Source organism: Rhinopithecus roxellana, chromosome 15 (genome assembly GCF_007565055.1).
Source record: "Rhinopithecus roxellana isolate Shanxi Qingling chromosome 15, ASM756505v1, whole genome shotgun sequence".
NCBI lineage: Eukaryota > Metazoa > Chordata > Mammalia > Primates > Cercopithecidae > Rhinopithecus > Rhinopithecus roxellana.
Window position 1 is genome coordinate 114,420,297 of NC_044563.1, and position 15,794 is coordinate 114,436,090.

The 15,794-nt window shown below is 37.6% G+C and overlaps 1 protein-coding gene across 1 annotated transcript in view; it reads right to left on the reverse strand.

The window, feature by feature from the left end:
• Positions 1-271: 271 nt before the first annotated feature.
• Positions 272-15,794, reverse strand: part of NELL1 (neural EGFL like 1) — a 949,982-nt gene continuing 934,459 nt past the window's right edge. Inside the window, 4 exon segments of the mRNA XM_030918045.1 lie at positions 272-322; positions 1,928-2,152; positions 4,371-4,547; positions 14,930-15,123. Coding sequence (XP_030773905.1) covers positions 272-322; positions 1,928-2,152; positions 4,371-4,547; positions 14,930-15,123 — 647 coding nt within the window.

Genomic DNA, 15,794 nt, shown 5'->3' on the forward strand with positions numbered 1-15,794 from the left:
ACATGATTTACAACACGGGAAACTTCTTTTAACAACCATTGACTTAAATGGACTGCACTGTAGGTCACCTAGACTAGGTTAGCAAGAATGAGCAAAGTGGTAGGTCCAAAAGGCAACCTCCAAACACCTTCCCCAGATGGAAACTTTGGCAATTGTCTGTGGTTAAAAAAAACAAACAAAAAAAAAAACCGCAAAACCACCAATTCCTATTCTTAATCACGTTGGATGGTCATTTTGTCCATTCTTCTGCGATGAGTCCATTTTAAATACTTCAATTATTTTGAAGACACTCCAAATCCACAGAACAACAGACTCTTCCATTCTGTGCATCAAAGAAACATGTGTTAGCCAGTTGAGACACAGAATATAAATTCATTAGCAGTCTGCAATTTTTATACTCAAAACAAGCTTCTGCATTTGAGGCAAACTTCAAGAAGTTTATAAAACTTCAAGAAGTCATATAAAAATGACTAGAAAAAACTGCTAGGAAAAAAAACAGAGAAAGGGTAGAAAGGAAGGAAGGACTGACCAGACCCTCCAGGGTACTGCTCACTGGGATTCTGCTAGCAGTGCAATTTCACACACCACCTGCATTCAATCCCTGCTTAGGAGACCTCCCTGGGATTTCCAACTTTTCACACGACCTGTTTCTGTACTTATTCCAAGTGAGATTCTTTCCATAAATCCTAAAAGATAGCAATTTGTCATTTAAGAAGCTATTTGAAAGTACCTCTAACAATCTGAAGGCGAGTCCAAGATGGGGTCCAGTAAGGTTTACATAAAATCTCTCATGGTGACTATGAAGGGGATAGTGCATATTTGGGTACACAAATATTTTTAAATTCATTAAAAAATAATTTTATGTACTAATATAAATATACCTTTATAATTCCATATAATTATCAAATAAGTAACAGAGGTCTCCATGTATCTTGATCATTTAGTTCTTTGGAGCTGAAGGTACAAATGGGACCATGGACCGTTTCCTATATGAGGTCCGATAGTATCCTTTTTCTGTTGGGGCTACATCTTAAGATGATACTTTCCCAGAAAAACAAACAAACAAAAAAAATCTACATTTAAAACAGCATAAAGAGGCAAGCTGGGAAGCTTCCACTGATGCCTGAAGCTGAGCCAAGGTTTGATAGGACCAAGTAGACTCCTAGTTTTAACATGTTTGATCATGGGAATCTTAAACAGATGTTTTGGCAGAGATTTGACACTAACTAATGATTGTTCCAAATCAGCTACCACTCCAGCTCTTCATGAGCTTTGAAGGGAGAGAATGGTCAGTTTTTTAATCTTAATGACACATGAGGATGTCCATGAAAACTCCTCCAAAAAGACAGGGAAATAATCACTGCTAATGAAATGCTATAGCAAGAGCTGCGGGTCCCCACCTTAGGCACTCTGATAATTAAACAAAACAACTTGAGAGGACTTTTTTTTTCCTAACATTGATGGTTTAATAAAAGAACTTGAAACTTTTCCAGAATGAAAGGAAGTTGACTGGTTTCCTTCCTTCCTCCCTCTTTCCCTCCCTCCTTCCCTCTCTCCCTCCCTCCTTTCCTCTTTCCCTCCCTCCCTTCCTTCTTCTTCCCTGCCTTCCTTCTTTTTTTCCTTTTTATTTAATATGCAGGTCAAAAGAGCCTAAATCGGCCATAATTCAGCCTAGAATCAATTGTCAAAATTCTGTAGTTCAAAGGCAGGAGCAATTCTTATATTTCATGCTCATTTGGAATTTGCCTTTTTACAGGTGCAGCTATGATATATTGATACACATTAAATTCCTATCAGAAGTAAATTTATGCCAGAGTTTCCACCATGTCCAGTGAACCTGTGCATTCAGAAACATCAGGAGTGGACCTCCTGCAAGTGTTTTCTGGCAATTGTTCAAGGCTTCAACATCCACAGAACATCCAATTACCTTGCATTTACAGGTTGTGCAGGGAGATCCAGCCATCGTCCACACTGAGCCACTAAGCCTTGAAACACCATAGCTGTCCAGGCAAGTTTTTCTGATGTCATAGGCGATGTTATCAGCTAGACAGGGGTCACTGACGCAGCGGGAACAACACTCCCCTTCTAGGATAGCTGTGTACTCACAGCTCAAGTTGGGGCAAGTGAGTGGCCAGCAATCTACCTCTCCTTCCTGTAGAGGAAAAGCAAAAAAAGTCTCATTATTGTTCCTATGCGTAAGTTTATTCCCAAGTCATATAAGGGGAATGAGAGCACAGTAATTCTCATCACTGAATGTTTCTAGTTGACACCATTGAGGATATAATACACTTCCTCCTTGAAGACCTACTATAGGTCTCACTTCTTTCAGAATGCTTTTGCCGACCGTCTATACTGCAGTACACAGAAAGATCTAGGTGAGCTTCTTTGTGTGCTGCCTATAATTATTTTAACATGATACTTATAATCATATCATAATCAGTACAATTCCGCATTAAGTTTTGAGCTTTCAGGCTTTGGGCTTTTTACTTGCTATCATGTTTAGCACAGTTTTGGTCATTAAATTATAAGATACTGTCTAGTATATAAAGAGCAACGAGTTTCTCGTAAGGTCAAAAGCAGAACCTGAAGCACTATAATATTTCAATCAGATTTAAAGTTAAGATTGGGTAATGTCAAGAGAACCATTTCAGAATGGTTTTGAATATAACGTGTCCACTGAACTTTCTAGATTGGAGTTCAAATGGAGCCTCTGTGTGTCTCAGCATCTGGCATCTGTGGCTTCACTGAGCTGCCCACAATAAAACTATTTCACTATGCATCTTCTTCCTCTGCTATCATGAATTACAATCTATGGCATAATACCTCATAGTGTATGGTAACTTGTTTAATTGTTCAGTCATTTCCATAAGACTATGGGCTTTGTGTAGGTATAGGCCATGTGTATCTTGCTCACTGTTACATCATACAAATTCTGGCACATGAAAAGTCTTGACAAATATTTATTAAGCATGACCCACATTATTCTCAAGTAATTCATAAGTTATGTGTTTAACAGCTTCAGTTTTCCTGAGAAATATTCATCTCAGGGGCTGGGATGGAAGAGGATATACTTCTGAAATTCTATCTATGAAAATTTCATGCATAAAATTAATACCAATTATTCTGGATGCCTGATGATTAGCTTCTTGGAAAAGAAATACAATTTGCTAGTCTCACAGGGAAACTAATTCTACAGTTGTATTGATTTGTTTGTCCTTTGGTGGGAGTTTTAAAAAATGACTACAATTTTTATTTATCTGAGTCTTACTTCTCAGTTGTAGGAGTGATTAAGAAAGACATACTCTGTTAAGATTATCTGCACATTCACCTGAAGATTTTTAAAAATCTGATGGAAATGTAGAGCATAATTTATCTGAATGCTTGTTTTCATACAGTACCCATAAAAGGAGAATCATTCATGTCAGCAAATGTTAAACTGTGGACACCCAGCTAATAATATCCATTATGAATCAACTCAGAATGTTCCATGGTTGTGCCTTCACATATGGGACATCACATTCCATGCCAATGTGTCCTAAAAGTCTTTCCATTGCTAGAAATCTTTGTGATATCATTTGAAACTGAAAGAACCTGGTCAAGAAATTAAGCCTTCTCTCTGGACTTTCTCAAATCTAATTATTCCATTAGTAGCCCTATATTAATATTTGTAACAACCATCATTTTTTTCTTTTTAAACACGTAGTATCTGAAAAGATTTTTCAAGGTAGGAATTATTAACAATAGTCGCTACCATACACTAAGTACCTTCTCTGAGCCAAGTACTGTATTTGTCCTTCTTACATATCTTGTGATCTTCATAACAGCCCATTCTTTCCCGCAGATGTACTCACACACCTGTATCCACTTGAGGAAAGAATAGTAAAATGCTAGGACTTACTCAAGGTAACCATGTTAAGCTAGCATGTGGGAGGACCAGGTTTAGATTCTAGGTCTCTATGATTAAATCTCTGATATTTCTACTATATTTTGTTACCTCTTATATTGAAATCTTTAAGGGTTATGGCACAGAAATGAAAGATTTAGCTCTGTCAGGACTACAAGTAACTAGTCAAGGTTTTGAAAGCTTCCTTTCTTGCAGAGATTTTTCTTGATCTTGATTTCTTATTAGTAATAGCTGTAAACTGTCATTGTTTGGGTCACATCTGTCCCATAAATATGTGCTTTTTACTTTGTACAGTGTTTCAAATACAACCTGAATATCTTTAATCAGAGAACATGACCCTTAGCCACAGGACCCCCAGAGCTCCCTGTATAGTATTATGAAAAAAGGGGAACTAGGTCCCACAGACAACTGAATTTGTAACCTCTTTCAGAGTAAAGGCTCAATGCCCTGCAGGAAGCCAACATACCAGACACCGACATTGCTGACAGCTATGGGTCCAATTGTCTCCACTTCGATACAGCTTGTGACCATTTTGGTCTAAACATTGACTTGTGACCCTGGTGTCACATTCTGGGCAACAGAAAAGGTCAGCACTTGGATTCTGGCAATCACAAGCTGTCCGTCGGCAGAATATCTTGCCATCCTGTTTAGAAATGAAGTTAAGGAGATTTCATCATTTAGGATATGATGGGCAGCTACACTATGAGAACTGAACTTCTTGGATTCTTAGTCATCCCCTGGCCACCTCTCATTCTGTTCAAAACTGAAGCACGCATGTGTGTTCACACAAACACACCCTTTCTTTCCCTGATTTTGCTTGCAGAGCAGAAAAAATAAAAATAGGAACATTTCTAAGTTTAACAAAAAGTCAACATGTTTTTTGAAAATCTTTTTCAAAAGGGTTCTTAAAAATCATATTTCTAAGTAAGAATTATAAGTAAGCAGCTAAAAATGCATATATGATCAATAAGTCATTTGAGTGGAAAATCATGCTCCTGTATTTCCATGATACCACTTAACATATTCAAATACATTCATCTAACTATATCCCTGTCCCAACTGTGAAAGGAAGTCTGATTATGCCCTCTATACAGAAGAAGTAACTTAAACCCAGAGAGGCTAAACCAGTTATCCAAGATGGCATAGGTAGGTAGTGATTCTCCAAGCAGCACCACCAACTGTTATGGTCTCAAAATCTTCTTCGGCAAGACCGCCTTAAAGTTGTGTACTACAGGGGGGTATAATCAGGTGCCTCTTTCCATCTTATGGCAGTTCTCCATATTGTAAGCACAGTACAATTTTTGAAGTATTAGCTCTGAGGACTCATAGTTATAAAAAATTGAAAGTCAGCAGCACTTCAGCAGTAAGACTAAACATTTTGCAATGTGTCTTTTTTTATACATCTGTTGCTTACAGTAATTTCTTAAACAATGTTCTTCATTGCTGAAAATTTAAGGTAAGCTCTGTCATCACCATTCATGGTTAAAACTAATTTGTTGAGTATTTTAAAAAAATCAAAGAGTCTCAGGGCTGGAAGGTACCTTAAAGAACACATAACTAAGCCTCCTGACCTACAGCTGAATCCTCTTTACAGCAGCTGTATTCAAAAGTGTTCAAGTCTGTGCTTGAGGCTCTCCAGTCTTGAATTCATCACTATGGAGAGAATTCGGTGTGCATCTCTGTACATGTTACAAAGTAAAAAATCAGACTTCTCATTACTTCTATCCATTGATCTGAATCCATACCTTCGGTAATAATAGAACTCCAAACACTCTGCCATATTTCAATTCTTCAGTTTTTAGAAGACAGCTCTTATGTATTCACTGAGATGTTTCACTTCTGGGTAAACACCTCTAATTTCTTGACCAGTTCCCATCATTTATAATCCTTTCACTGTCATAGTTGCCTTCTCTTTCAACAGTTTTAAGTATATATCATCATCATCATCATCATCATCATCATCATCATCATCATATTCTACCATACACTTAATGCTTATCTGGTGTTATATATTGTGCAGAGGCATTTACATGCATGATCACATTTAATCCTGATATTTTGTGGAATATGTATATATATCTCTTTCTCAAATGAGGTAGCTGAGAGAGAACTAAATAGAATTATTCAGTAACGGTCTTTGAAGAAAGAGTGAATTGAGTTTCGTGCTCACCTTTTTTTAAACGTTGTACTTTCTTTAATGCAGGCTTTTTTCAATAAAGTCATGTGCCACACAATGAAATTTTGGTCACTGACATACTACACATACAAAGGTGATCCTATAGAATTTTAATGAAGCTGAAAAATTCCTGTCACCTAGTGACATCGCAGCCATTATATAATGCAGTGCATTACTCACACACGTGTTCGTAATGATGTCTGTGTAAACAAGCCTACTGAGCTGCCAGTTGTATAAAAATATATCACCTACAGTCATTTACAGTACATACTGCTTGATAATGATAAATGGTTAGCTTACTGGTTTATGTATTTAGTATACTATCTTTTTAAATTATTATTTTAGAATGTATTCTTTCTACTTATAAAAAAAGAGATAACTAAAACAGCCTCAGGCAAGTCCTCAGGAGGTATTCCAGAAGAAGGCATTGTTATCATAAGAGATGACAGCTCTGTGGGTATTATTGTCCCTGGAGACCTTCCAGTGGGACAACACATGGAGGAAAATACGGAGGTGAAAGACAGTGATATTGATAATCCTGACCCTGTGGAGACCTAGGTTAAGGTGTGTTTTTGTGTCCTAGTTTGAAAAAAATGTTTAATAAGTTTTAAAAAATTAAAAATAGAAAAAGATTATAGAATAATATAAAGAAAATATTTTGTACAATGTGTTTGTTTTAAACTAAGTGTCATTAGACAAGAGTCAAAAGTTACAAAAATTAAAAAGTTTATAAAGTAAAAAAGGTACAATAAGCTAAGGTTAATTTATTGAAGAAAAAAATTGTTTTTCAAAATTTGGTGTAGCCTAAGTTTACAAGGTTCATAAAGTCTACAGAAGTGCACAGTAATATCCTAGGCCTTCACATGCACCCAACATTCACTCACTGACTCACCTACTGCAACTTCTAGTCCCGTAAACTCCATTCATGGTACGTGTTCTATACAGGTATACCATTTTTCATCTTTTATGTGTATTTTTACTGTACCTTTTCTATGTTTAGACATACAAATACTTACCACTGTGTTACAGTTGCCTACAATATTAAGTATAGTATCATGCTGTCCAGGTTTATAGCCTAGAAGCAATAGACTATACCAAATAGCCTAGGTGTGTAGTAAGCTATTCCATCTAGGTTTGTTTAAATATACTCTATGATGTTGATACAGTGAGGAAAAAGCCTAATGACTCATTTCTTAGAATGTATCCCTGTCATTAAGTGAGGCATGACTGTATTTGCTTTCTTTGACTGAGCCATAGTGTTGGCTAATATTGAGCTTAATGAAGACTAAAACCTCATTAAGCCCTATCTCATCTTGTGCAGTTGGCTGTTTAGGGGCAGCCACTATACAACTTGATGTTTATCTCTGTTGCATTTAATATTGTTAGATCCATTTCATCTCTCCTTCTTGTCATAATGTTTTGCAAATGCTATTTCTGTCATCTACTATAGCTCACCCTCCTTCACAGCTTAGTGACATCTGAAAACTTGATGGACTTGCCCTCAGGGTCTTTATCTACTTTATCCACAACAACGCTGAATAATCAGACAGAGCTTGCTGAGATATTTAGTGTCAGCTAAAGTGGAAACCTTAAAAGCTTTATATCCTTTAAGGAGAATTGAAAGGAGACATGCCAGCTACATATATAACAACAGGTTGAAAAATGCATTGTGTGCATTGGCTCTTTTACTGTACAAATAACAAGAAATCATGGTGTTCCAAAAATATCAAGAGATGAAAGATTATACACACACATATACATTTGCATGCATATGCAAACATGTACATAGAGAGAAAGCAAGAGAGTCTATATTTTAGCAAGTGAACTGAATCAGAGAATCCAGCTAGTCAGGACAAGGAAGTGTCCTGATCCTAGGAATTTTCCAACAATAGGTCTTTGGTTTACAGCTCATATATTTTTAACTCATATTTTTAACTCATACAGCTCATATTATTTTAACTCACTAATATATTTTGCTTGTGTCATCATGGCCCCAAATGACTCCCTGAAGACTTACTTTAACCAACAAAAACTAAGCAAAGTAATGATAGCTACAACATAAAACCATTTGATCAGCTCAGCTTCCAATGGCACACTATCACTCTTCCCAAGTGTAGAAGGATCATGCCTCGGGAACCAGCATGGCTGTGTCTGTGGCCGGCATCAAACAAAGGGATAAATTCTTTCAGAAGAGGTTACTGCACAACAAGCTATGAGACTCGATAAGAATGTCAGTTTTCTTCTCGCGTGCTGATTAAAAGAATGAATAAGAATAAATGGATAGCCTCCAGGGTTAGTACAAAATAAAGCAATTTCACATCTCATCAATTATGTGAAAATGCCAAATAGGACCCTCTTAGCTTCTAACGTGTTTCAGAACAATGGCAATGTTCACTTTCCCTTTGAATTACAGGGTAACTGTCAAGAAAATCATTTTTAATAATGAAAATGTCACAGGTGGCTCCATTAATACAATGAGAATGCCATTACAAAGCATCAGCTCACAGAGCACAATTGTACTAGAAACTAAATTTGGGGAGAGTATGGATCCCACTGATGATAAGTAATCCTTTTGTCAGAGATCTTTGAGGCTCTTTCCAGAGCTTGATCTCTATCCCATGGGTGCTTTGAACAATCCCGACTTATATGCCAAAGATGTATTTTCGCAATCTTCTGCCACAGAAACTGTTTTGATGCAATTTTATACTGCAAGTTCAATGATAAGCAATTAATTACTATTGTAATAGTTAAAATGCTTCTGAATTTTAAAAAGCAGGGAAATAAACTTTCCTATCAAATAAAAAATATTTTTTTCTTATGCCATGGAAAAATTATAGTTTTTTGCTATTAATTATAAATTTTAATACTGAATAGTCAACACACTGATATATTTACTCCAGATTACATAATATCACTCATGTTTTTTTCTGCCATAGAGTTTTGAAACTTTTAAATCAAGAAGGTAGACATAGGTCAGATTATTTCTGTAAAACAGTAATATAAACTTTGGGTTGAAAACTGATGCCCACGGTCCAAATTCAACCTGATGCCTGTTTTTGTAAATGAAGTGTTATTGGAACACAAGTTCCCTTGTCGATTTACATTTTGCCTGTGGGTCTTTTTCACACTGCAATGGCAGAATTGAGTATTTGGGACTTTTTTTTTTTTCACACTGCAATGGCAGAATTGAGTATTTGGGACAGAAGCTTTATGATCTACAAAACATGAAATATTTACAACATGACCCTTTAAAGAAAAAAACCTTGCTGATGCCTGATATATAGACTATGAAATTAGGTCTGGTAATCTAGATGCACCTATTCTACTTTCTCACATACAAATTGAGCTGTGATTTCCAATTTGTTACAAAGTATTAATTTTGCTTTCAGGTCACAGTCCACAAACTAGTCCCTTAGTCCTAACACCTGGGGTAGAAACACATTTAGCAGTCATTTTATCCAGTTATCTCATTTTAATGAAGAGGAAACTAAGCCCAGAGAGGGAAATGCCTTTTCCATGTAGAAAACTCATAACAAAACAGAAACTTATCCCTAATCTGAACTTTCATAACAATGATTTTCCACTATGATGCACCTTTGCATCATGAGGAGGCTAGGGGATAGAAAAAACTAATCTTAGATAAAGTGATACCAGAAGGATTCTTGGGGCAAAGGTTTTCAAAGAAGCAGCCCTCAAACCAGCAGCATTACTATCTCCTGGGTACTACTGAAAATTGCAAATTCTTGCACCCCCACCCCTCCCCAGATCTACTGAACCAGAAAATACTGAGGGTAGAGTCAGTGATCAAAGTTTCACAAGCCCTGCAGGTGATTCTGGTGCAAAGCTTCAAAATCATTGATGGAGAAACAACATCACCTAGTGAGATGGGGAGGTAGCATGGTGTAACATTCAAGCTCCTGCAAAGACAAAGCAGGGTTTTGAAGTACCACAGGAGAAAGAGTCTGGGAAACGGAAAGAGACACCCTGTTCCTTTACAGGACCCCTAGAGTTTTGAGTGCCAAATGAAACCTACCAATAAGTTCCTCTTTCCAAGCAAAAGAAACACAATCTTACAGCTTGCACAGCTAACTCCAACCATCAAAACCACCATAGATAAGAATATATTTATAATGCTGCTAGTTGGGTTCAAAGAGCAAAGTAAAGCATTTTTATGAGCAGTTTTCTGGAATTCAGAGAGGTTACTTCTATCCTGGCCCCAGGCACAGGCCAGACTCTTCCCTGGCTGCTTCCTGTGAGTAAGTGCTATTCTTAGGAAGGCAGGACCAGTGTGCTGACTGCTCCTTGTAGATCAGATTCTTTCCTCCTTGCCAGAAAGGGATACATGAGTGCTTTTGAGAGCATCCCTGGCATGACCATCTTCAGTTTCTGGGAATAGGTTTATATAAACCAGGTCAGATGGCCATGATTCCAGACTATCTCATGGAAAAGGTCTTCTCCACTTTGCCTTTCCTTTCCACAGTAATTCGTCCCTGACTTTATTATAACATGGAAGTTTACTGGCTATTTATGGTATCCCTTTCCCTACTCCCCTCTAACCCCCAGAAAAATTCAAGAACTAACGCTGCTCAAGTCTTTAGTATTATTGTTTTCAAGATGAATGCTACTCACATTTTTTAACTGTATGAAATCATAGAAACACTATCTGGCCTTCATAATTTGCTGTCTTCCTCCCACTAGATTATCCAGTTACTACTCATAATAGGATAGGTGTAGGTATAAGTGTACATGTAGGTATAGATGTAGTAGCATACAAGCCCAACTTGCAGACCCTGGTTCTTACGCTTATCAATGGCACCTGAATTCTATTCACCTGAGAAAATGGGCAGCTATGTCTCAAGCTTGCTAGTCATGAGCTTTTTTTTTTTGCCCAGAGAATAGGGAAGACATTACCACAGACACTAAGTCTCTAGCAACATCAGTCATCAGGACCCATTTTTCACTTCTGCATTTTCTCCCATTAGATGTTACTTCTCTATCCCTCTTTCAAGTTTTCATCTTTACTCCTCTGAACCTTTACCTCAGCCTAAGTGATTTCTTTCTAGTTAGCTTTTATCTGCTCAGGTCATCCATCATTCTGTCAATCAGACCTTGATTGGGCCCTGCCAATTCCAAATGTAAACTCTCTTATGATCATTTGCTGCCCACAGGATGAAGTCTAAATTCCATGGCCTGGCTCTGTCTTCAGCCTTAATCTCCCAGCTCATCAGTGACTATACCCTTCTTATACTCTTTTTGCTCTTGATATTTTAAGCTCATCATTCACTTCATATTTCTAACACAACATACATTCTTACACTTCTGCATCTTTGCTCTTACAGTTCCCTTTTGTTTGGGATTCACCTTCCCCTACATCTCTACTTGATTAAATTCCTCATCCTTTAAGGTCCCCTTCAAAGATCACCTCCTCTGTGAAAGGCTTTCCCTATTCGTTTCTGCATCTTCCCAGAGTAGAGCATTCAGTTGTCCCTCAGTATCTCTGGGGGATTGGTTCGAGGACCTCTGCACAGATACCAGAATCTGCAGATGTTCAAGTCCCTTATATAAAATGGCATAGTGTTTGCATATAACTGCACAGTATTGCAAACCACCTATGCATATCCTCCCATATGCTTTAAATCATCTCTAGACTACTAATAATACCTAATAGGATGTTAATGAAATATTTCATTATTTTCAATTTACATTATCTTTGTTGTTTAAATATTTCTGATCGAGGTTGGTTGAATCCAAGAATGTAAACCAACTATGCTTCCCCTTTCTGCATTATCACAGCAAATTTTTCATAGCTCTAGCGTATATGACAAGTGGTTGTTTGTGTATCCATTTCCGTCTTCATCTCCACGATCTGCAACATAAATACAACTACTCATACTAAAATACTACATTTCATGGAAACGAATAAGCTGGAGATGTCACTACCTTCCCATGTAGCATAGGCAGAAACTAAAGATGTCTTCCTAAAGTCCTGGACAAATTTATGAATGGAAGAGCCACAGATGGGTATCTATGAAAAGAAGCTGGCCTGTAACCAAGATTTAGGGATCAATCTGAGAGAGACAACCATTTTTCTTCTGGGTTTCTGTGGTTTAAATAATGCTGGAGGGACATAAGTTTTAAGTTGTGCAGCAATCTTTCTGTACCTAATTAACTAGGTGGTCTAAAGATGCACAAAAACATTGTCACTGCCAAGGAAGTGCATAGCATTTAAACAAAAGCCCAAATCCATTTATGCCAGCCTAGCTTCATCATTGAACTCTATTCATCTGTGGACATGTTTCAAGGCCTTTTTTTCAATTACCATGAAACACTAGTAGCTAACCTGGTGTGCTGACTCTCAAAGGGGAAAGTAGCTTCTTAAAAGAATTTTAACTCTACTTCTTTCAGCAGTAAGCCTTGACCTTTTGTTGGTTTGTGTAATTCTGTTGTTGCATAGTTTGATGGTATTTAAATTTGAAACATCAAGGATATGATTGAAAAGATAGTACTTTATACCCCAACCTTGATTTTATTTCTTAGCTTCCAAGATGATGCCATTATAGTCATCCATTTGGATGTGTAAGTATTGGAGATATTTCTTATCAAATTGAAATAGATCACTTTCAACTTCAAATAATAGAAACAAACAAGGAGGGCCACAAACAGTTCATTTTATAATGGTGACTTACAGAATCTGATTTAGGATTCTTAATTCAGCTCCTAAACCAGGCTCTCTTCCTCCTCCACAACCTCTGGGAAACTGTGCTATAAATGGGAAATGAGTACATGTAGAACACAAACAAACAAAAGTTTTATGTACAGAAATCTGCCTGTACTTTATTCAGAAATTGGGGTGGTTTGCAGTGAAGGTGCATCATATTAACAAAATTAGATTACAAGAATTGCTTATCCCCTGTGGCAATTTCAGTCTAATTCTCATAAGACTTAGGAAACACTTTAGGACTCAAAACAGAATAATAAATTTAGATTGCTTGGATTATTAACACAGTTAATTAAAGAAGCTCTGGGAAATTTTCAATGATTAGTAAGTTCCCTGCTTCATTATGGCTTAAATAAAACAAAAACTGAAAGAAGAATTTTACTCTCATACTAGTCAAGACTCCACTAATGTCCTTTGCCTATTTCCCAGGGACTGGGGACCTAGAAAGCCCAAAAAGGATGTGGGGATATGTAATGATCATCCTCAAAAGTTTAATAACACAACATTTTCTTGAAATGATCTAGCAAAGAATTCATCCCGATTCTGCTGGTTGAATGGCAGACCTAATTGCCATCCTCTTCCATAAAGAATTATGGAAATATTCTGACCCACGATGAGATTTTTCTTCTCTTAAAAAATTTTGCCCTTTGAGTCAGCACCATGTAGTTAAATATTATACTTAATAACTTCAAAACCCCTTGAGGGAATATCTCACCAGTCACTAAGATACAAGGAAGTACATGGAATCTAGTTGAAAGTTGAGAGTCGAAAGTCTGAGTTGAAAGTCTGAACTCAGTCAAGTTAGATTTCCAGTTACCTAATTAGTTTAAAATACACCAATAAATATCATCTGTAGAGTGTTACAAGACATCTGACAAGATGGAAAAACTATGAACTCTGAGCCAAGCAAGTGGTATTCAAGTCACAGCTTAGACATTTATATCTCTAATATTTACGGCAAGTTACTTTACCCCATGGAAATTCAGTTTCACTGTCTTTTAAAGTAGTGTTGTAAAAGGTAAACATGCTGCTGCTTTTTTTAAATTTCAGAGTGGTTGAAAGATAGCAAGTGCTCCAATAAGGGAAAACAAACCTAGATTGGAGTGTGGGAAACTAGGTTTAAGTGAAAGGGGAAAAAACAGGCGTTGGGGGTAATGATCTAGCACTTGATAACATGGCCCTCCTAACTAGGTGGCCCCAGGTCTGTGAATGTGTGGCAGGTGAAGGCAAGTGGATGAACTGGATGATTTCTTAAGGCTCATTTCATTTCTGTTTCTTGGGAGCACACTGGGAATTTATCAGGAGACTTGGCTCTCTAAGAGGCTACTAAGCAAGTAATTTCTCTTGGTTCCCATGCCCATAAAGCTCAAGATTAAATAGTCTCATCCCAACAGACATAGACATACAAGGCAAGAGCTACAGTAGAGCAATAACAAAGGAAAATAAATAGGCAAGATCAATAAAAGAAAAAATAAAACACAAAGAGATCAAACACTTTAATAGATCCATTTTGCAAAGCATAAAGGAAACCAAATGATGACAGAATTTTATTTTCATAAGCATTAAACTCACTCCCAAACAACTTAATATAAGGAATGGCCCATCACTGAGAATAACAAAGAAGACATCAATTTCTAAGAGTCCTCATACTATCATTATCATTTGTTCAAAATGAAAATTCACCTGTCTCAGCACTGGATGCAAGTTTGTTGGCCTTGCTTTTCTAGATGATGTCATAAAGTGAGCAAGTTCATGCAGGTGGTTATTTTAGGCAAGGAGTCGTTTTAATCAGCAAGTTTGTATAAGTGTGGGATGAGGGCTCATTAAAACTCTCACCCAACCAACCTTAAAGGCACTGTAGGCTTTCAGTGGGAGGACTATCATTGGCTTTTCTGCCCTGCTTCCCCTTCCCTGAAGTTCCTTTTCAATCTCACACCTCACTTTCCACTAAGAACACAATCAATTCAAAGCAGGTTTCCCTTAGCATCATCATTAGCTGTAGTGTAGGTAAGAACAGAAGCCTGTTTGGGAACTACAGTCAACAGCCTGAGGGAGAGAGGTAGGGAGGCAGAAAAGTGAGGGAAGAAGAGAAAGAACAGTTTCAATTTCTGCTGCACCACATCAGCCTCACCTTGCAGGAGCAGACAGAACACCTGTCTTCTTTCAAGGTCCACACCTGGCCATTGCGCTTCAGCCCCCCTTCATGAGGACAGTCACCAGAGCAGGAGGGCCCAGAGGGGCAGAGACAGTCAAAGCCCCCTGCCAGGTTGATGCAGGCAGAATCGTTCCAACAGGTGTGAGTTCTTAAGGCACATTCATCGATGTCTGCAATATAGAAGCACAGAGGCTTAGAATCTAGCCAAGGGAACTGAGAGAACAAACAACCATCACTTACAGTAGCATTAACTAACATCATTGACCGTTTACCTCGTGCCAGGTACTGTGCCAAGCTATTCACACGCATTATCTCATTTACACTGCAAGTCAGTTCTGCTCTGTGTGGGAGGATCTGTCCTTATTCCTATTCTGCAAATAATGGAGCTGAGGTTTATAGACTTAAATAATATGACCATTGTCATACAGCTAGTGAGTGGCTGATCTGAGACCCAAACCTACAGCTAGCTGCCCGACTCCAATTACTAAAACATCCACTAGCAGTTAGGAAGTTCTCTTAGGATATTCTTAAGAACGATTTTATCCAGAGGCCATAAACACTGTTAATTCATTAACAGTATGCATATACCCCCATGCAGATCTGAGTCTTTTAGAAAAGATGTGAATATATTAGCCACTGAGTAGGAACAAGTGGGCAATTTGGGCAACCTTGAGACAATTAGACTGCTCCTAGATCCTACCACCAAGGTTTGAAGGAAGTGGGAACAATTCTTGGTAGGTGCCTTTTATAATCAAAGTCTTACTATCGTAATGGCCAGGAGAATATTTGCCCATGCATAAAAAATAATATCAGAGCTACATGGATGGATGCTGATGAAAGA